Raw genomic sequence first — 24,431 nt, forward strand, 5'->3', positions numbered from 1 at the left:
CTTTGGCCTTCAGATGTGTCTTCCCATGGTGTCTTCTTGGATCCTCTCTTTAAACTGGATCTTTTTTTGGGGAAGGGTGGGGGGTTTTGAGACAGGGTTTCACTGTATAGCCCTGACTGTCCTGGAATGCACTCTGTAGACCAGGCTGGCTTCAAACCCAGAAATCCGCCTGCCTCTGCCTCCCAAGTGCTGGGACCAAAGGCGTGTGCCACCACTGCCTGGCTTTACTCTGGATCTTAAAGTGATAAAACATACCTTTAGCCACACACTTCTTGGTCCTTTCCCTGGAGCCCAGGCTTAAGGGAAATGCTGGCCAGTCTGTGCTCTGGTTTCTTCCTTTGGGGTTTCCACTTTTTCTTTCTGGAGACTGTTCTTTCTTCAGGTTCTTTACTCCATTCCACTGTGCTCCATGGAACGTCTGTTCCCTTGCGCCCCACATGCACAGGCTTATGGTGACATCATTATGCTGCTAAAAATAGTTTTCTTTATTGACAGGTGATTGAAGTCTCAGTGACTACTGAAACATATAAGCCCTGTGTAGTGTTCATTGTATTTGATTCTGGCTTTATTATTCATTGACAGTTTCATGCACATGCACATTATATTCCAGTCACTTTGCCCCCACACTGCTCTCACTGAGCACCCCTCTCAGTGCAGGTGAATGCTTTGTTTTGTTCTAGCCTATGATTTATTGTAGAGTGTGAGATTCATAATCAGGCTACTATTATTCTCTACCCCTGGGTCTCAACATACTCTTTCTTTTATAAAATATGTATCTTTTTAAAAATATAGTGACCTGGGTGGTGGTAGCCCTCACTCACCTTTAATCCCTGCAGAGGCAAGTAGATCTCTGTAAATTTGAGGACATCCAAAGCTACATGGAAAAATCCTGTCTCCAAAAATAAAAAAAAATTGTGTGTGTGTGTGTGCATACAGACACATGGCGATCAGAGGACAAATTCCAGACACATTTCTCTCCTTTCACCATGAGGTCCTGGGGGCTGAACTCAGGTTGTTAGTCTCAGGAACAGGTGGTAAAAACATTGGGACATCTCTCTGGCTCCTAACATGCTTTATTCTTTTTCTTAATCCTTCCTTCCTTCCTTTAAAGACTATAATTGGCTGTAGAGATGGTTTAGTGGTTAATTCTCAGAACCCAAATGGCATCTCACAACTGTTCTCCAGATGCAGATTTGATGCCCTCTATTGGCATACAAGGGCATCAAGAATCCATGTGGTGCCCATACATACATGCAAAGTACCCGCTCACATAAAAATAAAAAATTAAGAGAAGAATTTAATTACATTATTAGCTTATTGTTTATTTGTGTGTCTGTGTATATGTGTATGGGCTCACACATGGCTAAAGTGGGAATTTTTGGTTTCATTGGAGATTCAGTTGTGTCACGTGATGTTTTCCTGGAAGCTGTCTGGTGAAAGGGCATAAGATTTAAGATGTTTTCCTGGAGTGGGTGCTTGAGATGACACGCGATGTTTGAAAAGAGTTGTGGCGATACTCTGGCATGGGTCTGCCTTGGTGGTCTTCACTCATGATGCTATTGCATTGGTTCACCTTGCCTTTTCTCGCTGTTCACTTGTCATGACTTTGTAGAGAGAAGGACTCCAAAGAAATTCTAGTGGTGTTCTGGTTGCTTCTTGCTGATTCAGTGGACTTCAGATCAGTGGAGCCTCGTGGTTTCTTCTGGATCAAGCCAGTGCTGCAGATTCGAGTGGACTGGATTGCAGACAATGAAGATTGGAATCACCCCAAGGAACTACTTCTAAACAGGTTCTATTAGCCATTTTTCTCCCTTACCTTTGGTTGGTGGGCTATAACGGAGGTTGACACCTTTAAGACCTACTTATTAAAGTAGGTTTTGAAAAATATAAGCCTACAGGAGAAAAACATCACACAACACAACTGAGCCTTCAAGGAAACCAGAAATTGCTGCCACTTCACATGGCAGAGAATTGCAGAATTTTGTCAGCCTTGATGGAAGGCTTTATTTTTAACTGCTAAGCCATCTTGCTGGCATTCAACATGCTTCCTTTTTCCTTAATACAGGTGCATTTCAGGACTGAGTCATGATAAAAACTTTAGAAAATTTCCAAGAAAGGTTATGACAGACAGTTGAAGTAGAATTGACTGTTATGAACAGGCATTAGCCAAGGAGATACAGTGTAATGTTAGTGGCTTTACAGGGCATCCAGTACAAAGAAAAATTAGGATAGGCTTCTTGAGAGAGGGCTCAGCAGTAAGAGCTCTTTCTGTTCTTGCAGAGGATCTGAGTCGACGTCCCAGTATCCATGTCAAGTGGCTCATAACTGCCTGAATTCCAGCTCCAGGAGATATAACATGCTCTTGAGTCTCCTGTAGGTACTGCATTCACGAGGCATATACACACAGGCACATTAACACACAAAAGGAAACTCAGAACTACTGTCAAGTGTTGCTTCCTGTGTCAGAGATGTCCCAACTGACCAAGTACTAAAAACATCTAGCACATTATATTTGTTCTTTGTGGGGGGTGTTTTTACGAGGTTATGAAAATCCAGCTATAAGTTCTAGATTGGGGGGGGCTCACAAACCTATTTCTATAAAAGTGCCATTATAAATATCAGGCATGGAGGTGAAAGCAGAGGGATCTGCAGTAATTCAAGGCAACCCATCTTAAAATAATAGCAAAAGCAAAATACAACTCCTATCCCCAAAACAAAACCCAAAACAACCAAACCAAGCAGGGGCTGGAAAGAGCTCAGAGGTTAGGAGCACTGGCTGCTCTTGAGAAAAATAGGATTGGGTTCCTAAGCGCTCACATGTCAGCTCACGACCATTTTTAATTCCAGTTCCAGGGGGTCTGATTCCCTTTTTCTGAACTTCAGAGGAACCAAGCATGTACCTGCTGCACAGACATACATGCAAGCTAAACACTCATACACATAAAAATAATAATAAAAAAAATGTTGGGTGTGGTGAGAACACCTTTAATCCCAGCACTTGGGAGGCAGAGGCAGGGAGATCCCTGAGTTCAAAGCCAGCCTGGTCTACAGAATGAGTTCTAAGACAGCCAGGGCTACATAAAGAAACCCTGTCTCAGAAAAACATAAAAATTAAATTAAAAAATTTGATAAACAAAAACAAAAACACCCTCAGACAACAAACACCAAAACTCACAATTCTCACAATAACCATTAAACTTCGTAGGCATACAGGTTGTGTGATAACTTCACCACAGATGAAAACAGCCATAGGAAATGCGTAAACAAAATAGTAAAACTGGTAGCAGCTGACAACTGCTCCAGATTGAATCCAGATCCAGGACAATGTTTTGGGGAATGTTTCATCAGTTTTCTGTATCATCTCCATTTGACTAATGCCAAGAGTATTTTGCAGTGCACTTTACTCTTACCAGACACTACTGAGATGAATGAACATCGAAGATTGTCAGCAAAGTCCTGCCAAGTTGCTAACGACAGATTTTATCTTTTGTACCAATGAGAAAAAGGTTCATAATTCATTAAAGTTAACTGCTCTAGATCACTCAGCTAGTGAAGGGTAAGACCTACATTCTTATGCCTTCAGAAAATATGGGGTTCCAGGGCTATGGAGATGGCTCAGCAGCGAGAAAAGGTATTTGCTGCCAAGCCTGATGATCTGAATTCCATCCATGGGACATTCAAGGTGGAAGGAGATGACTCTAAGAAGCTGTCCTCTGGCCTTCATGCGTGCTGTAGGATGTACATGTACACTTGCAAAATAAATAAAAAAAATATGGTTCTAGATTAGATAGTGTATGTACATCATTCCAGCATTTGGGAGGCTGAAGTAAGAGAGACAATGAGTTTGAGGCCAGTCTGGGCTACACAGCAGATGCTATTTCAAAAAATCCCAAACAGAAAAAAACAAAAATAGCAAACAAAAGAAAATACAGAGTTATGCAGTCCTATAATCTAAGCTACTTGGGAGGCTGAGGAAGGCCAATGGACCACAAAAGCCCAAGGTCAGCCTGGATAACTTAGTGAAAGTTTGGTCTCAAACTGAAATTCAAAATACAGGGTTCTAACTTAGTAAAGAGAGGCAGGCAGATCTCTGCAAGTTAAAGGCTAGCTGTGGGCTACACACAACAGCCAGGGATATAAAATAGAAACCTTGTCTCAAAACCAAACAGAAAACAAACACCAAACCCAACCAACCAACCAACCAACCAACCAACCAACTAACCAACCAACCAAAAGAAACCCTAAACCCTCACCAGCCCCTAAACAAAACCAAACCAAGAATCATGGTTCCAGATGTAGCTCAACAGAAGAGCACTTATTAACTTATTATTTAACACATACAATGTCTATTCAATCCCTAGTATATGACAACCAAAAAACAGGGCTGGGGAGATGACTCAGTGGGGAAAGGGGCTTCCTGCGCAAGCATGAGGACCTGAGTTTGAATCTCTAGCATCCACTTAAGTCAGATAGATCCACAGTGTAAGCACCTATGATCCCAGCACTCCTATAGGCAGGCAGGAGGCTGAGACAGAAGTCCCAGCACCCCAGCCACCCTGGTGCACCTGGGAACCTGGATTTGGTTCCCAGAATCTATACCAGACAGCTCACAACTGCCTGGAACTGGAGGTCTAGGTTACCCAACACCCTCTGGCTTCTGAGAGCACAAAAATTCATCTAGGTGCACGTGCAAACACACATTTATTTATTTATTTATTTTGAGACAAGAGTCTATGTAGCCCTGTATGTCATGAAAGTCTTGGCTGGCCTTGAACTCACAGACCTTACCTGTCTGTCTCCAGAGTGCTGGGCTAAAAGGCACTCACTACTATGTCCTGTACAAATATGTTTTAGGCTGTTGGGACAACATGGTGAGACCTGTCTTCAAGAAAAAAACTGATTCTTTTGAACAAGAGATTGTTCTTCACCAAACCATGTTTAGATGACAGGAGGTGACACGTTCCAGGGAGGTCAGTTCCCTTCGATCGGCTCAGTTCATGCTTTCTCTTTCTGTGTTGTTCTCAAAGTCCTAATCTATCCTTCCATTTCCCTTTCTCCAAGACAACCTGAATAAATAAAAGGTCTGCAAACTATTACAAAGCTTAGTTTTGTGTATTTTACTCTTTCCAGATCTTAATGTTCATGTATGTTTACAGACAGGTGTAGGGATGTTTTTGTACGGAGTATAAAGTTTACCCTTGTTATTCTCATGCTGATTTCTCTGCCCTCATACTGTCTCAATCCCACACAGCACTGTAATGCTTATACCAAGAAGCTCCGGTCTCAAGTCTGTGTAATCAATTCTTACCCTTTTTTTTCTGCCTTGTCAATAAATGTTGATCATCCAATGGTTGGGCAGAATAGAGAATAGGGCTGGATGTCCACCGACATCCAGAGGAAGGAGAGAAGGAGAGAGGGAGATTCAGATAGCAAAGAGGATGGAGGATTTGGAGACATGTGGAAGGGATTCAGAGAGAGATCATGGAAACAGTCCGGAAGAACCAGATCAATAGCAATACCAAGTGTCATGGGATGGGGCTGGGAGGGAGCTAGATTAGTTTAAAAAGTAAAGGTAGATTATTGAACTGCTCAGCTACTGAGGTGCAGTTTTAAATAAATCTGTGTGATTATTGGGGACTAACATAAGGTAAAGAAATACAGCCGCCAGATTAATTCACTGTTTACCCTTACACTAGGAATAATTCATTTACAGACAGGGTACTCACTGTGTAGTTAAGGATGATCTTGAGTTTCTGATCTTCATGCCTCTAGTTCCTGAGTGCTGAGCTTCTAGGTATGTGCTATCATGACCAATTTGCCAAGGGATTCAACCCAGCTCTTTGTATATAGCCAAATGCCCCAGCCTCTTTATTGAGCTTTAGTAGTACTGAGATTGAACCACTCTATCCCTGAGCTTTATCTTCAACCCATATCCATCTTTCTTTCCTTCTTTCTTGCTTCTCTTTTCTTTCCTTCCTTCCTTTCTCTTTTTTTGGTGTGTGGATCTGTGTGCATGATTGTGGAGTCTAGAAGTCAACATAAGAATCTATCTTTTTCAAGTACTTATCTCCCTTTTTGAGGTAGTATCTCTAAAACTGGAGCTCACTGACAGGATGGCCAAGTAACTTCCAGGATCCTCCCTCCCATCCCTGCTTCCCAGCGTTTCACATAGTGATGCGGATCTAAGTTCAGCTCCAGCTTTACCAAGCAAGCCATCCCACCGATGTCCACCACTCCCGAGTTTGAGACAAAGTCTTAATATGTATCCCAGGCTGCCTTTGAGCCACCATGCCTAGCTTCAGATGTTGAATTGTAACACAAGGCCTGTGTCCCCTGAGGGAACCTCAGAAATGACATCATTAAAGAATGAGCTGTTAACTGGTTGACCTGCGAAGTTACAGCTGCTGATAAAGGGAGGTTCTGTAGTTTCAAAATAATATATTCTAAAAATTACCATTGTTTTTTTTGTCATAATATTTATTTTGAAATTCCAAATAATACTAAAAAGGGTATGAACTTTAATATATATATTAAAAAGTGTAAGTAAAAATTAGAGAAACATTGCCCTAGGCTCTTGTAGAACATAGAATGTGATCTTTCATCACTATGCCGCTGTGACTCAGTATAAAAATGCAGATGACACAGCTTTTACATAGCTTTAACACCTTGATTATAAACTGCTTTCAAAAGTAATTTATTTGGATTTTCCATATCCTTTAATGAACTGTAAATATATTAACAGAAAAGACTTTCCCCCCAAAGACTATACAATTTCTGAAATAAGTCAGGAAAAGCAAAAAGACGACACAAAAGTACATTGTTTCAATGCAAATAGAACGAACACACATGGCACACTCACACTTGCATTTTCCCAAAGAAAATGGGCCATCTTTCTCAGTGAAGGCCCATACTGTACTCTGGCTAATCAGAGACTTCGAAACTGTTTTCTTTGAAAAGAGTGTTTTTAATGGACTAAACACTGGTTATCACTGAGTTTTTAAGGTACAACAGCAGCATGGTTCAACTGTTACTTGCAGTTCTTGGACAAAATAAAAAATTTTAAGTAATGAAATACAGAAAAAGTTAAGAGACCCACCTTTCCTTACTTTGAGTACCATCTGTTCTGAAAAAATATTCATCCTGGTGCAGTAATAACCATTTCCATGAGGAAAAAAAAAATCCAATGCTCTAATATACTTTTGTGTGAATGTGTGTATTTGTATCCATATACTTATGTATAGGTGTAAAAAAGACAATGAAGAAATTTGTATTCTTAAGTTCCTTCAAAGCAAGCTCTGAAATTTGAAACAAACAATTTGCTTACCAAAATGTGTTTGTTTATTTGATCCCTATTCTGTGAAAAAGAAATTAAAAAAAAAAAAAAAAGCAAAGAAAAGACACAAAGGAAAAGAAAAAGAAACCCAAGAAACAGTTACTCTGTGGAAATAAAGAAATAAGGCTTCTTTCTGTATCTAAATGCTATTCAAAGCAGGTGTGAGGAAAACATGAAAGCAGGCCAAGTCTCTGAATGCCTTCCAGCCACCACCATGACCGCCCCCCCATCCTTTGTCTCAAAATCAGCACCACAAAGTCCCCTCTGGCACAGGACATAAATTCCCACTAAAACAAGATAATTACACTTCAGTAAATTATGCTCTGAGCTTAGCATTCTCTAGGTCTGCAACAGAACTCAGGGTAAAGCTTTCTATGAAACTCTAGATCTGATAATGTAATGTATATATATGCATATAGCTGGCTGACAATTTGCCAATTAAAAAAATAAAAATTAAACTTTACATAACTAATGAATAATAAAATGGAATATCTGTTAGAATTGAAGTGCTAGCCTATGGGAATTTTTTATGATAGTCATTTATTCCCAACTTTCCTTTTCCACATAAATAATTTTTTTAAACGGCACACATACATAGATTTAGGCAGGAAATTATCTTAGATGTTTCCCTGGCACCTAATCCCTAACCCAAGACTTTGACTTTATAATGGTATCTAATTCACATCTGGTTGAGAAGGTTAAGTAACTGACAGGAAATGACTGAGTCTACAGGATAAAACATTCTTCCATATCTTTTGTAATCCACCTTATTTTCACAGCTTGACTTACATATACAAGTAACCAGTGAGTGAGTTTTTCCTTCATCAAATATTCCAAAATAATAACTGTAGGCCTGTCACTCATAAGAAACTATAATTTGTTATATTCTGACATTGGCACTTAATAAAATGTTAACTAAAGTTTCTCTAAAATTTTCAATACATTACAATAAAGGAGATACACAATTTAAGACTGTTTAAATCTATTACTGTGAAATTCCAATAATTCCCATTTTATACGCATAATTAGATCTTTAAAATTGTGGCCAGTCCCCAAACACACATAAACTCCTATTATGATGAACTCAGGAGAAAAATTGTCTCTTTTACAAGAAACTTTTCTCTAGGTTAAAAATGTTCAGTATTTTAAACCCAATTAGTTACGCTCATTACAAGCTGTGGTGACTCACACTACTGACAATACGAAGCAGAGAGCTGAAAGGAACGGCACTTGACAGAGGTCACCACACGTTCTCGCACTCCTGGGGAAGAGGCAGACTCACGGTTAGGTACAGCTCCAACTGTATTAAGGCTTCTCTAGCATGATCTCGAAGGTCTCTCTTTAGTGTTCTCATACTGATTCTTCTGGTAAACACAGTGGTGAGTAAGGGCCTGGTTGGCTTTTCATCAGGGAACCACTCTACCATCTCTGAGTGTTGAAGGCGATCCCACAGAGCTCAAAGAGTAAAGCCAGTATCGTCAAGACCAATTGTAAAGTTTGCAATACCAAGACAACAATGATCAACACTTTGAAGCAAGATGAATAAATTAAAATTCTTGGTTAGACATTAAAGCATTCTTGCCAAGAATAAGTGTACACTGTATGGAGGGATATTTGACTCCTACATGAGTCCGAATAGGCCCACTGCATTTGCTTACAGGAGACACTCCAAGCTTAAGGTCAGCTATGTTCCTTGGCAATGAACTTTACTCTGTTATAGGCAATGTCTTTTATTGTTCCATCTGGCACTTGCTAACACCATTCTTGAAGAACCTAGAAATGAAGGTCAGTCACTCTGTTTATCAGGAATAGAACCAAATAAAAAACAATTTTGGAAAAATGACCAAGAAATTCTGGTTCATCACCATTTCCATATCTAATGGTTCCTTCAAGATAAAACATAACTCTTCCTTCCATGATAGATTTCCAACTGAGGAGATTAAAGAAAAAAAGAAAAGTTCCTCACCCCTCCCCCAAATTGTCATTCATACTGGTAAACGAGCCAGTCTTGTTAGCAGCTAAGTATTGCACTGCCTTTCATTCTGTGGACAGTCAGGGTCCAATGAAAGTGGCACACTCATGGTCTAGGCGATGAATGACAGCAACGGCGGCTCAAGAGTTGAGACTCAGTGTGTGGAGGGACAGGAACATGTCAGCACTAGCCAGTCAGAGTCTGACTGCCACAAGTTAAAATTCATCACTTTCCGCTGCATGAAGCTGTGTGTCGTCTGCATCTGTCATGCTGCTCTCCTGGGATTCATCTGTCCCCACTGTACAAATGAAACACAAACATAAGGTATAGGACAAATGCAACTTTTTGGTTCACAAAAATAAGGAGAATTTCATTACACTCAGAGATGAGACCCCACAGACCATAAAATTCCAAATGTTTTCTTTTTTTTCGAGACAGGGTTTCTCTGTGTAGCCCTGGCTATCCTGGAACTCACTCTGTAGACCAGTCTGGCCTCAAACTCAGAAATCCGACTGCCTCTGCCTCCCAAGAGCTGGGATTAAAGGCATGCGCCACCACCGCCTGGCCTCTCTGGTTTTTCAAAATGGGGTTTTCTTATGTAACCTGTCCTGGAACTCACTATGTAGATGACCACTGGTGTCTTGAACTCAGAGATCCATCTGCTTCTGCTCCCCGGTGCTGGAATTATGGGCATGCAGTATTAGTTCTACTGTCTCACAGCATGCTGGGAAGTTAACTTGCTGTATTTTGGGGACAGCATCGCATGTAGCCCAAGCTGAACATGAACTTCCTATGGAGCTGAGCGTGTCTTCCACTGCTGATGCTCCTCCCTGCACTCACCTCCCAAGCTAGGATTACAGGCACAAGCGGCACCACATCTGGTTTATAAAGTCTGGGATCAAACCCAGCCCTTGTCCATGTTCTATAGAACTCTACTTACTACACAGGATTTCTAGCCTCCTGCCTTTTTTTCTATTAACTCTGTATTCCTACTCTAGGAGCTAGAAATAGCTCTCTGAGACATAAAGATAGATATAATAACAAAAACATCAAGAAAGGCTAACACTTCTGCTAACTCCTAACCACTGACTTAACTTTGTGGACAGTCCCTGACAGTATAAAGAAATGTGGAATATAACCTTCAGTTTAAAAGAGCAGTACTGGGATTGTAAATTTTACTTATAAGATGTTCACTAAATCTTATGAACAAAAGCTAATAAGAATTTACCTCAGAAAATTTCCAATTCTCTTAGTATTAATCTATATAAATATTAACTATATGCACTAATCACACATAGAGATTTTTGGATTTGTCCAGGACTAAATAGAATGTAAGCAACTGCTACTACCGAGCTGAGGTTCAAAGTCACACGGCACACCAAATTTAGAAGTAATTACAGCAGCACCCAGAGGCTCTGCACACAGCAGCTCTCTGAGTGCTACAGATCTACTGTGTGATACTCACTGATCTGTTCCTCTTGGGTTATTGGCTCCTCATCATCTGGAAGGTAGCGCTTGTCAATTGCCTCTTTAATCTGATTATTGGCTCCTTTAGGATCTAAATCCATAGCCCAAGAGAAATTCATCAAGGCGAGATGAGTTTGACCCAACTTCTTGTAAACCTAAAAAACACGAGCACTCAATTCTTCAACTGTAAAATCTTAAACATAAACTTTAAGTCCATTCCGGTGGGGGTTGTTTTTATCCAACACGTGAGTTCACATTTAAGTGTTCTGTATATAGTCAGGTATTGGAATCAGAATTCCTTGCCTTTATTTTTCAGGTAGGAGTTCCCAATAAACTTCACCAACTGGAACACTGACAATGGAGGGAAGGACTGCAGAAGCTGCTTGAGTGATTTTCATTTCTACAGCCTTATGCACGCGAGGTTCATGATCTACTAATGAACTGCACAGGGTCTCATTATGTAGCTCAGGCTGGCCTTGAACTGAGAACTTGTACAAGACACAGAGCCTGAAGCCTTGTCAAGGACAGCTGAAAACACAGGCATTTGAGACTGTCTTTAGCTCCAGATTTGGTCTTTTAAGACAAGATGTCCATGAGTATACAGTCCAGGCTGGCCTTGATCTGGGACAGCCTGAGCTACATAGTAAGACACTGTGCAGTTCATTAGTAGTTCTGCCTTAGCATTCCAAATGCTGAGATCACAAGCACACACCACCATGCCCAGCTAGAACATCATCTTTTTAATTGTTACTGCTGAATCCATTTTTTTTTCTCCCCAGGGCTCTTAGTTCAGGAATTTAGTTAAATTTGCTAAGTAGATGCTTTTAATCCTATCACCAGGGAGGCAGAGGCAGGTGGATTTCTGAGTTCCAGAACAGCTTAGTCTACAGAGCAAGTATTGTATATACAATACATCTAAGTATTTTTCAAAATGTAATAGTTGCTGAGGTTGGAGAGATAGTCCAACAGTTAAACTGCTTGTTGCTCTTCCAGAAGATCTAAGTTTCCTGTAACCTTTCTTTGTGCAGCCCTGTCTGTCCTGGAACTTACTCTGGAGACCAGGCTATCCTAGAACCTGCTTCTGACTCCCTAGTGCTAGGATTAAAGGCATGCACCACTGCTGCCTGGCAAAAGAATCAAACAAATCTTTAAAAAAAGGAAAGAAAAAGACTTTATTATTTGTTAAAGTTGTAGCATAACACCAAGGCCCCGATTTTTACCTTTCCTATTAAGAAGTAAACCAGGGATTCTTTGGGGACAATCTGTTTCAGTTCTTCAAGTTCTTGTAAAGCAGACTGAAAAAACAAAGAGAAAACTTAGAGGAGCAAAATCTTACAAAATTCTGACTAAACAAATGCAGTCAGGTACCACACATAGACACACAAAGTTAAAAACAAACATTAAATATACAGACTTAAAAAGTCGATGTTGGGGGTGGAGAGATGGCTTAGTGGATAAGAACAGATTGCTCTTCCAGAGGTCCTGAGTTCAATTCCCAGCAACTATATGGTGGCTCACAACCATCTGAAATGGGATCTGATGCCCTCTTCTGGTTTGTCTGAAGAGAGTGACAGTGTACTCACATACATTAAAAAACAAACAAACAAAAAAACTATAAAAAAAAAAATCAGTAATTGAAAAAGTATCTATGAACAAGGAAAATTATGTTCTGAACTACTAATAAAAATAGTAGCTGGGCAGTGATGGCGCATGCCTTTAATCCCAGCCCTTGGGAGGCAGAGGCAGGCAGATTTCTGAGTTCGAGGCCAGCCTGGTCTACAGAGTGAGTTCCAGGACAGCCAGGTCTATATAGAGAAACCCTGTCTTGAAAAACAAAAACAAAAACAAAACAACAACAACAACAAAAAAGTAACTGTTAGTTGAAAAGTAAGCTTATGAGACATATTCAACTTTAATAGTGACATATTTTAAAAAGATGACAAACACGCTGACTTCTATATAAAGAAAAAGCTCAAAGATACAGTGTGAGGCAAGGATCCAAGATGATGTGCTGAGAAAGGTATCAGGAAATTTTGTAATTCAGATAACATAAGCAAATTTATTTATATACAACTTCGGTACAAAGAAAACTATGTCTTGAAAAACCAAAAAACAAACAAACAAATAAACAAAACCAAAAAAAAAAAAAAACCCCAAAGAAAACTTTGAAGGGTATAGAGACTAGGTAGGGTGGTGGCTCAGCTTGTCGGGTGCTCACATAGCATGCAAGAAGCCCTGTGTTTGATCCTAACACCACATAAATGGGGCATGACAGCCTCAGTAATGTTAGCACCTGGAAGGCAGAGAAAAGGTTCAAAGTCATCTTTGAACTAAAGCCAGCTTTGGCTACACGGCCACTGCTGAAGACAAAGGGGACAACAGGGACAGCAGCAGTCCTAGAGCTTTTAACTCCTGTCCCTTGGTTGTAACATCTAATGCCAAATGAGATTGCTTAATTAATTCATTTTTTTGGTTTTACTTCCCAGTGCTGAGATTGCAGGTATGACTTAGGTGGTGTCGGACACTGAACCCAGCCAGGACTCTGTGACTGTTAAGTAGGTGCTCTACCACCTGACCTCCCCTCCCCCACCCCATTTTCCTACTTCTCTTCAAAGACTAAGTCTCATTTGATCTAGCCTATTCCTGAATTTGTGATCCTCTTGCTTTCCTTTCCCCTGCCCTGGGATTAGGTGTGTACTAATACATCCAGCTTAGCTTTTACTCCTTTTTAGTTACTAAGAACCTACATTTATTCAAACAGGAAACAGAAATTCAAATAAATAAATTTATATGTTCATCATTTATGATTGAATAAATTATCAAAAAGCCTCCTGTCACTTCCTTTCCTTTGCATTTATTTTCCACAGTTTAAGGGGTACTATATTAATGAGATTGCATTATTTACCACTGTTTTCCTAGTGACAGATAGTAGGTTCTCAATAAGTATCTTTTCTTCCCTCTTTCTGGAAGTGGTGGCTTACAGCCAGGGCCTTGTGCACTCTGGACAAGCACCCATCACTGAGCTGACCCCTTCCAGAGTGACAGCCAGCATGCAGCTGCTCACTGTCACTTCATTTACTTTAGTCCCAGGAGGATGCTTCAAGTCTTTCTTTTAAAAACAATTCTGCGGTGAATAAAAGAGCCTTTCTAGATGTGGAATCCATACACATTTCTGAATACCCCACACCAATCCTTCCTAGGGGGCATTGCTCCTTTGTTTGTTTTTTTTGAGACAGTATCACTCTGTAGCTAAAGTGGACTTAGTGGCAATCCTCCTGTCTGAGCCTCCCATTTCATAGAGCATTTTATAAAAGAAAATAAAACTACATTCTAGCCCCTGGCCTTTAAGAACAGAGAAAAGCTTCCAAAGAATAAAACAAAACAAAAAAATACAAAAACCCCACAAAACCAAAACCAAAACCAAAAATTAATGACATATAACTTTTAATTTTTATTTGTGTCAAGATCTCTCTATATAGCCCTAGCTATCCGGGAACTCACAACGTAGTCCTAGCTATCCGGGAACTCACAACGTAGTCCTAGCTATCCGGGAACTCACTATGTAGCCCTAGCTATCCAGGAGCTCACTATGTAGCCCAAGCTATCTGGGAGCTCACTATATAGCCCTAGCTATCCGGGAACTCACAATCTAGCCCTAGCTATCCAGGAGCTCACTATGTAGCCCTAGCTATCCAGGAACTCACTATGTAGGCCAAGTTAGCCTTGAAATTTTTTTTTAAAGGAGACATAATACAGTGTGGAAAAAACTCATAAATCTCACCTTGTATTTTTCATTTGCAAATAAAACTGAGGCTCTGTGAAATTTGCATAGAGGGTTCTTGGGATCAATAACAATGGCTTTGTTTAGGGTATCCAAAGCCTTCTCAGACTTCTTTAGTGCATGTTGAACCTGTAAGAAATAAAGATCCATCTTGATATTAATGAAGAAAGGTAAGAAGCAAATAATATAACTCAAAACTATGGCGGAGAACTGGTTAACTGGCTTTGGCTCCCAGCAGGTTGATCTTCTAGTCACCAGCCACAGCCCTCTGGATTCTCCAATGAAAGTAACACACACACACACACACACACACACACACACACACACACACACACAAAGCTAATTTTGATATGCCTTGACTAGCTCAATGGCTAGTCACTTCTAAATTTCCCTGAGGCTAGCAAACACCCCCCTCCAGTATTCCTGAGTTAGTATCTTTTAAAATCTGTATTTCACCTCTGCTACCCCAGGCCCAACTGGGGAAGTGGCCTCTAGGACTACTTTCCTGGATTGTTACATGCTGGCAGGCCTTTAAGTTTCATCTTTCTCCTTCCCTGTCATGGTGACTCTCTCCTCTCTCTCCCAGGCCCTTGCCTGCGCAATCTAAAAGTCCTGCCTCTGTCTTTCTGCCCAGTCAGTGGCTGTATGGCAATGTTTTATTATCAATTGAAGCCAGCTGGGGGCAGGGACCCTCAGGTCTGCAAGTGCAGCTTTTTGGGAACAGAAATAAGACAAAGCATTAGAACCAATCTCCAACCTTTTCTGTCCAAATTAAAACAAAAAACTCTTCTCTTAGATATAAATTGAGCATAACCTAACAATTATGTAAATTACAAACTGTAATATATAATTAACATTCAGTCCATCATAATTGTCAATTAGATAGAGCACTCTATCATCTATCCTAACTTAAAGAGCTTACAATTCTATACTTGAGTTAAGATAAAACTTTTGGAGAAGAGACTGTGTAATCTAACTGCATCGTCTACAGGGGTTTAAGTGTACTAATTCATTACTCTGTGCTGTTTAGAACAAGAATCATTCCTATTTGAATATTTGGTCGAGAGTTGGTGGGACTGTTTGGATAGGCTCAGGAGACCTGGCCTTGTTAGAGGGGGTGTCACTGAGGGCAGGTTTAGAGGTTTCAAAAGATCACTTCATCCCCAATTTCTCTTTTTCCTTTGCTCCACCATCCTGAACTTTAATTCCCTGAAACTGTAAGCCAAATTAAACACTTTCTAAGTTGCCTTGGTCTTGGTGTTTTTTTTTTTTTTTTTTTTTCTTTTTTTTCCGAGACAGGGTTTCTCTATGTAGCCCTGGCTGTCCTGGAACTCACTCTGTAGACCAGGCTGGCCTCGAACTCAGAAATCCACCTGCCTCTGCCTCCCAAGTGCTGGGATTAAAGGTGTGCACCACCACTGCCCGGCATGTGGTCTTGGTGTTTTATCACAGCAATAGAAAAATAACTAAGGCACTAAGTGATTAACAGATTATTTTTAGTTCTCTTCTAAGTCTAGCAAGTGTTCCATTTCAAAGATAGCACTGAGAGCCAGAAAAAACGATCTGTTGTTAAAGAACCCATATAAGGTAGAAGAACCAATTTGCCTGTGCCCTGACCCTCCCCAATAATAGTAATTTTTTAGAAAGCATCCTGAACTTCAGAGCTGTTAAATATTTTTTTATAAGATTAAAACCTAGGTCCTCAGACATGTGTACGTGTGTGTGTACATATACATATGAGTGTAGGTGCCTGTGGTGGCTTGGAGCCTGAGATCCTCTGGAGCTCGAATTACAGGTGGTTGTGAACTGCCTGAAGTAGATGCTAGGTACCAAACTCCTCTGCTTAACCACTGAGCCGCTTCTCCAACCCCATGATTTGATCTTTTATAGTAGATATTTTCCACGAAGTTTAAAAGTAAGTAAAGCTTGACTTTACCCTTCACTAGCAAACCATTTATGCAGATAAAACATTTCTAAAGGATTATTATGACCGTCTAAATATTAACGTCTGTTAAAATAAGTTGTTTATGAATCTTGTGTCACTAAATTACACATTACAGCCTGGGCTTCGTAAAACTGAAACAAAATGAGTCACTGGAGAGATGGTGAATGCTTTTGTCTAGTTGCAGTTTGTGTGGTTCCCAGCACCCACGCCAGGTGGCTCACAGTGCCTGTAATTCCAGCTTCAGGAGAGCTGATGCCTTTGGCTTCTCTGGGCATCTGTAGTTAACATATCCATATACATAATAAAAAATAAAACAAGTCTTAAGCAATGAAACATCATTTGAGACACACACACACACACACACACACACACACACACACACACACACACATCCCAAAACAAAAAACAAATAGAGTATACCAACACACAGGGATTCCCCCAATTCCTCCTCGCTGGATCTGGAGACAGGTTATACAGTAGCCCCAAGCTGGCCTTAAACTTACTTTGTTTAATGAGAATGACCTTCAACTTGTGATTCATCTGCTTCTACCTTCAAGGAGTGTTAGGATTGTAAGTGTGAGGACACTCAGTTTTATGATAAAGACTAAATCTGTGGCTCCTGAGCCATATCCTCAGCCCCACAAGAGACTTTCTCGTAAGTCAGAAAGGTGCTGGTTAAGCTGGAAAATACTCTGCGACACTGCTTCATTAAAAAAACAGTTCAATTTTCACAGTAACCATTAAGCCACCTAAACTCTTAATAGGGAGGTATCAGAGCAATGTTTACAAAGTTACTTACTACTCCAATGTGGCAAAGTAAAACTGAACTCTGAGGGTTGATATCAAGTGCTTTCTGGAAATGCATCTCTGCGAGGCTGAACTTCTCTTGCTTGTAATAAATCATTCCTAAACCATACCTGAAATTGTAAGAAAGTATAATTTTTAAGGACACAAGTTGTGGCCACTAGTTTAGTTCATCTACTAGTCAGACAGTTAGGAACCTGGCATTCAATACACAGTGGGAAAGAATGTCTTAGGGGAGACAAAAAGTACTAGTCATAATAAATATCACTGAAACATTTTAGACACATTTTTATAAGTGAAGACAATAAATTACCCAAACAGGCAAAACTATGATAGCGAAGAGAAGCCACACCTTTAAACTCACCACTCTAATGTAGAAGGAACAGCTAATTCCTGCAGTGATTATGTATGCAGCAAACACTTTGCTAAATTATTCCTTTTGTTTGTTTGTTTTTTGTTTGTTTGTTTGTTTTTTTAAAGACAGGGTTCCTCTATGTAGCCCTGGCTATCCTGCCCCACTGAGATCCACCTGCCTCTGGCTCCCCACTGCTGGGATTAAAGGTGTGCACCACCACTGCCCAGCCTATATTATTATTTTTTTAATGTGCCTAAACTGGCCTTGAATTCCTGGCTCAAGCAATCTTCTAGTCTCCTCCAAAATAACTGGGAAATAATTGCATGTTCCACTATGGCTGTCTGGTTCTGGTAAACTCAATCTCCTCCTTTCCATACTTTATTGTATGTAGACCAATTATTTATATAGCAACGTAATTTACATATTAAATAAAATATTATAATACAGTGGTTTAAACAAAAGAAAAAAGGGGGTGGGGATTGCAGGTTAGAAAAACTCTTCTTCCAGAACATTTTTGTTTTGTTTTTTTAAGACAGGGTTTCTCTGTGTAGCCCTGGCTGTCCTGGAACTCATTCTGTGAATCAGGCTGGCCACAAATTCAGAGATCCGCCTGGCCTGCCTCTACCTCCCCAGGGCTGGGACTAAAGGTATGTGCCACCTTCACCTGGCTTTTTTTCTACATGGGTGAATGTAACAAATCTATTCATTATGTTTAGCTTCTATTAGACTAATGGTTCATTAAAAAAAAAAAAAGACCATCTTTTCATAATCACTATCTCAAAGGAACAACACAATACATGGATTCATTTGGAATTACATTTTTCTTTTTTCCTTAGAGAAAGGGTTTCTCTGTATAGCCCTGGCTGTCCTCAGACTCAGAAATCAACCTGCCTCTGCCTCCCAAGTGCTGGGATTAAAGGTGTGCGTCTCCACTGCCCAGCTAAAATGTACATTTTTTACATTTTTCTGTTTCAATTTTTTATTTAAAAGATTTATTTATTTTATGTATGTGAGTACACTGTCACTCTCTTGGATACACCAGAAGAGGGCATCGGATCCCATTACAGATGGTTGTGAGCCACCATGTGGTTGCTGGGAATTGAACTCAGGGCCTCTGGAAGAGCAGTCAGTGCTCTTAACCACTGAGCCATCTCTCCCGCCCAATCTAAGTCTTATATCTGCTTCCTTAACTCAAGTATCCTTTTGTTCAAACTTTGTTCATTCTTATTACCTAATCGTACTTTGACTTGGTCTCCTTTCTAATTTTTTTTTTTTTTTTTTTTTGGTTTTTTCGAGACAGGGTTTCTCTGTGTAGCCCTGGCTGTCCTGGAACTCACTTTGTAGACCAGGCTAGCCTCGAACTCTCGAACCCTCGAACTCAGAAATCCGCCTGCCTCTGCCTCCCAAGTGCTGGGATTAAAGGCGTGCGCCACCACCGCCCGGCTTCCTTTCTAAATTTTAAGTCTTTACTTACATTCAGACATGTTCACACTACAGACTTTGGTCTTTCCTATTTCTTTATACTTTATTATTCATAAATGTTTGGTCTGTGCACTATTTATTTATGAGAGCATGTCTCATGCAGCCTGGAGTGGCTGGCCTCCAACTCACTATGTTGCCAAAGATAACCTTGAACTTCTGATTCCCATTTCTGCCTCACCAGTACTGGGCTTACAGCATGAGTCACTAAGCCCAGTCAGTATATGTGGTTCAGGGGCTAGAAGAGAATCCAGGGCTTTATGTATGTAAGAGGCAAGCATCAGCTTCTACCTCCAGGTTCCTACTGTTTGAGTTCTTGTCCTGACTTCCTCTGATTATTAATAGTAATATGGAAGTGTAAGTTAAATAAACACTTTCTTCCCTACTTGTTTTTTTGTAATGGTATTTGTCACAGCAATAGTAACCCTTACTAAGACTCCAGGCATGCATGTGATGCATCATGTGAGACATACATATATACATATTACATACATACATATAAGCATAACAAACAGGCATACCTATAAAAAAAATCTTAAAAAAGGCACTCAGTGGGTAAAGGTGCCTGTTGCCAGCCTGGTAAGCCCAGTTCATTCCTGGGAGAAAACCAACCCTTAATGTTATATTCTAACCTCCATTCTTTGCTGTGGCCCACACAGCCCATACATACACAACACATACATGCAAACAAATTAAATAAAACGATCTTTATTAAGACTTTGTCTCTTTACTTACCATGCATTATAATGTCTGGGATTGACTCTTATAGCATTTCGAAAACATGCCAATGCTTTGTCTAGTTCTTCAGTTAACACAAACTCATGTCCTAATAGAGTATAGGCGTAAGCATAATTTGGATCGACCTGGATAGCTCTTTGGAAGAATTTAATTGCTATATCATGCTCCCGTTGTAGACTGAAACAATTCCCTGCAGCACACCAGGCCTGACAAAACAGAAACAAAAACCAATCAGTTAAAAGTTTTTATGCTCTATAAAGAAAATTATCGTCAAAAGTGAAAACATACCGTTTTAATTTTTTTGTATTTTAATTTAATTTTGGCCTAAGAAACTGTGTGTGGTTTGAGTGTGGATCCTTGCTTTCCTCATTTGAGACAGGGTCTGTGTTTGTTGTGTGCAGTAGGCGAGCTACCTCCAAGCTTTCAGGGACGTGCCTGTCTCTGCTCCTGTCTCCTCTCTGTGGAGGTGCTGGCGTTCCAGCAGTTTATTTACACTGTACCTGGCATTATGTGGGTTCTGGAGATTCAAATTCAGGGTCTCATACTGGCACAACCATTTTTACCCATTAAGACATCTTACTGACCAAACTTTTATTTTCCTTTTTAACAAAACCAACCCTTGTGACTAAAATCAGGCCTCAGATTTTATTTAGAAGACAAAAAACCTGAAGAAATTTAAATTCCTGACTATCATTTTCTCTTTTTAAAAACTTTTACTAACACACAAACTCCACAAGTGCAGGTCAGAGCAGAGTATTTTTCTTTGATAGAGTTTCTCTGTATAGTCTTGTCTGTCCTAGAACTCAGTAGACACCAGGCTGGCTTTGAACTTGGAGATCTGCCTGCCTTCCTGAGTGTGGGATTAAAGGTGTGTGGCATCACAGTTGACTCAAGAGAACAGTTTCAGTTTCAAGGAGCTGTTTTTTTCTTTCCACTATGGGTTCTGGAAAACCAACTCAGGGTACAGACGTGCATGGCAAACTGTCACCTGCTGAGCCGTCATATCTCACCAGCCCCACAAGTACCTTCTGAAGTCATCTTACTGGCCCTGTGTTTTTGATGTTTTAAAAGATGATATATATATGAGTATCTGTGTTTTCCTGTGAGTTTGTGCACTTGTGGAGTCTGTGGAGGCCAGATGAGAACAGCAATCTGAATCCAGGTTTATGTGCATTTCACAAAAGTAGCACTACAAGCCAGGCAAATGCCTGGAATTCCATCTGTGGGAGGTCCAAATGGGAGGCTCAAGAGCTAAAGAACAGCCTAGGCAAAACAGCAAAGTCCTGAAAAAAGCAAAGACCTTCAAATAAACCCTCACTAAATATGTTTGAGATGTCCTGAAATACTTATTATTAGTACATATGAATCAATTCTATGTCTTAAAACAGCAATTAAGGGCCAACAAGATGACTTAGTAGGTAAGAGGGCTTGCTGCCAAGCCTGATGACCTAGAGTTAAATCCTTCACGTCCATAATCTTTTTTTTTTTTTTTTTGGGGGGGGGGGGGTTTGGTTTTTCGAGACAGGGTTTCTCTGTGTAGCCCTGGCTGTCCTGGAACTCACTCTGTAGACCAGGTTAGCCTCGAACTCTCGAACACAGAAATCCGCCTGCCTCTGCCTCCCAAGTGCTGGGATTAAAGGCGCGCGTCCACATATTTTAAGGAAAAAAAAAATGGACTCCCAAATGTTGTCCCTTAAAATCCAAATATACTCAACTATGGCATAAATGTGCTCCCCTCCCCAATCTTTTTTTTTTTTTTTTTTTAAAGATTAGAGTCCTGTTTGTTGTCTGGACAGGCCTTCTAAGAACTGAGGTTACAATCATGAGTCACCAAGCATGATGTTTTTGCATGTGTGAGAAGAGTCTTCTCTGAGACAATCTCATAAAGTCCAGAGTTAGTATCAAACTTGCTGTGTAGTTAAGAATAATGTATCTCTTGTGTAATTATATCCTATGAGGCTTTGCAAAAATGACAAAATTACCTAACAATGCACTTGTCAGGATTTATCAGTAAGTGATACAGGACTATATCAAAAGCCATTGTGGTCAAGGATGTTAACTTGGAGTTAAGGATTACGTGCCAAGCATACCCTTGGTGCTGGGTTCCAGACCAGCACTGCACCCAAAAACAAGTAAAACAAGTAAAAGAGAAGTGACTATGTGAACAAACTGCTGGTAGCATACCTCTGGTGAATTCTTATCCATGTCTGTTAAATCTTTTGAAAGAACTGAAAGAGCAACATCTTTCTGAAGATGCCAGAGTGTTGTAGAGTAGATCTCCATACCTTCAACTCTGAAACTCTCAATCCTTCTAACTTCTGAGAATATTCTTTCAGCCTGAAATTAAAGAACTAGTAAGTGAAACTGTACATACAGGCTAGTGTGGGCTACTGTCTCCACAGGACTGGATTTCTGCAAGGTCCACGCTTTACATGAATTAGTAACAAGAGAAATCATTGTGAGATGTCGAATACCGAGGCAATCATACTCGAGTTAGTCTAGCTCCTGTATTGTAACTAGGGATAAAGACATGAAGCCTGAAAAGAAATTTCTATAAAAAAGACAAAGATGGGGCTGGAGCAACCGGCTGAGGGACAAGGAACACTGGCTGCCCTGCAGAGGACCTGGCATTGGTTGGCAGATTATAACTATCTGGAACTAGTTCCAGGGGATCCAACATCTTCTTCTGGTACCAGGCACATGAGTGATACACATACATACATACATACATGTAAACACTCACATAAGACATAATTTTAGAGAGAGTGAGAGAGTGAGAGAGCGAGAGAATATAAACTTACTGAAAAACTGAGGCTAAGAAGGTGACTAGCCGCCAAGTCTCCGGCACACTGAGTGATGAGCACCCTGAGCGCATGTCTGATGGAGGTACAGTGACCACTAACCAACAGCACAACCCTGAGCGCATGTCTGATGGAGGTACAGTGCCTACTAACCAACAGCACAACCCTGAGCGCATGTCTGATGGAGGTACAGTGACCACTAACCAACAGCACAACCCTGAGCGCATGTCTGATGGAGGTACAGTGACCACTAACCAACAGCACAACCCTGAGCGCATGTCTGATGGAGGTACAGTGACCACTAACCAACAGCACCTTTCTAAAGCTTCCCATAGGTAACGGGTAACTTTTTTCTCTCTCAAAATATTTACAGTTTCTAGAACTGTACTTCTTATAACCTTTATAAAAACTTCACATTTATGTGTCACCTAGTTTTGACACCTAAGTTCAAAGTGTTCAAAGTTGTAGTTTAGAATAAGGAATATTTGGGTTGTATTTAATGAAGATGACAGAAACTAAGGAAAGAACTGTTATTTGCTTTTATGTATGTGGGTACTTGAGAGGCCAGAAGAGCCCATCAAAGCCCTGGAGATGGAGTTATAGACTACTGTGAGCCACTGTGGGTGCTGGGAACTGGACCTCTGCTAGTATAACAAGTGCTGTTAGCTGCCGAGTCATCCTCCAGCCCTGCGGAAGGACATTTATGAAACTGGGAACTTTTGCCCCAAACACTGTGATCTGTCATGTAGAATCAGTTTGCTGTTTTACAAGTCCCCTCAAATCTCTTTAAAAGTTGTGAGTGCTTCTAAAAGACTTAGGTTATGTAACATAACAAAGAAATTAGCCACACAGATACCTTTTGGCTTCAAAAATTTCAGAAGCTATTATCACCTTTAAAATCAATTATCAGCTAGGACTGAATACAAAGCAACAGGACTAGCAAGCTGAGGCCAGCCTGGGCTATATAGAGAATCAAAGTGGGCCTGGACTACACAGCAGGACCTTGTCTCAAAAATAAAATAAAAAGCCTGGTGGTGGCATCGCATGCCTTTAGTCTCAACACTTGGGAGGCAGAGGCAGGTGGATCTCTGTGTATGAGGCCAGCCAAGGTTAAACAGAAAAATCTTTCTCAAAAAACAAATAAACAACCTCCCCCCCAAAAAAAAACCCAACAAACAAATAAACTAAGCTCCACAAGTGATTATGACCTATGAGAACAAGAGACACGAATGAATTAAATGGAAGGGACTGATGATGGCACTCCCTCCCTCTCAGTTGGTAAGGCTGGCTTAGAATGTATGGAGCCCTGGATTCAACTCCTACATGGGTTCATAAATCAGTGATGGCAGGAGATATCTATAACCCCACAATCTAAGAGGGAAGAGAAGAGAATCAGGTGGTTAAATAATCCTGGCTTATAGAGATCAAGGACAGCCTGGCCTATATCAGACCCTATCTCAAAAACAAAACCAGCCAGGTATGCCTTTAAACCCAGCACTAGGGAGATGAACCTGGTCTATATAGCAGGTTCCAGGCCAGCCAGAGCTACAAGGTGAAAAGACCCTGCCTCAAAAGAAAAAAATCCTGTGATTAGGATATCATAGCTTCAACTAAATATAATATTCTTTATAGCATTAAGTTTATAAAGCACACTGAATGACATTTAGATCAGTGTATAATTCTATATACACTGTAGAAAGAATTTACATTAACTTGATTGTTCTTTAAAATCCTTTTCAAGAAAGCCTGCTAAGTT

At 40.4% G+C, this 24,431-nt stretch overlaps 1 protein-coding gene across 8 annotated transcripts in view; it reads right to left on the reverse strand.

Annotated features, from left to right (window-relative positions):
• Positions 1-6,666: 6,666 nt before the first annotated feature.
• The window catches only part of Cdc27 (cell division cycle 27), a 48,634-nt gene continuing 30,869 nt past the window's right edge, over positions 6,667-24,431 (reverse strand). For 7 of the 8 annotated variants that reach the window (XM_028780475.1, XM_028780474.1, XM_028780473.1 and 4 more), the window contains 7 exons: positions 22,059-22,211; positions 19,872-20,080; positions 17,298-17,415; positions 14,554-14,682; positions 11,993-12,067; positions 10,771-10,927; positions 6,667-9,603 (listed from right to left, as the gene is read on the reverse strand). In XM_028780475.1, the coding sequence (XP_028636308.1) occupies positions 9,521-9,603; positions 10,771-10,927; positions 11,993-12,067; positions 14,554-14,682; positions 17,298-17,415; positions 19,872-20,080; positions 22,059-22,211 (924 nt within the window). In that variant the 3' untranslated portion in view covers positions 6,667-9,520. Of the gene's footprint in view, positions 9,604-10,770; positions 10,928-11,992; positions 12,068-14,553; positions 14,683-17,297; positions 17,416-19,871; positions 20,081-22,058; positions 22,212-24,431 lie in introns of those variants that run through there. The other variant, XM_028780479.1, reaches the window with a different exon arrangement.

This window comes from Grammomys surdaster, unplaced genomic scaffold (assembly GCF_004785775.1).
Source record: "Grammomys surdaster isolate TR1022 unplaced genomic scaffold, NIH_TR_1.0 371, whole genome shotgun sequence".
NCBI lineage: Eukaryota > Metazoa > Chordata > Mammalia > Rodentia > Muridae > Grammomys > Grammomys surdaster.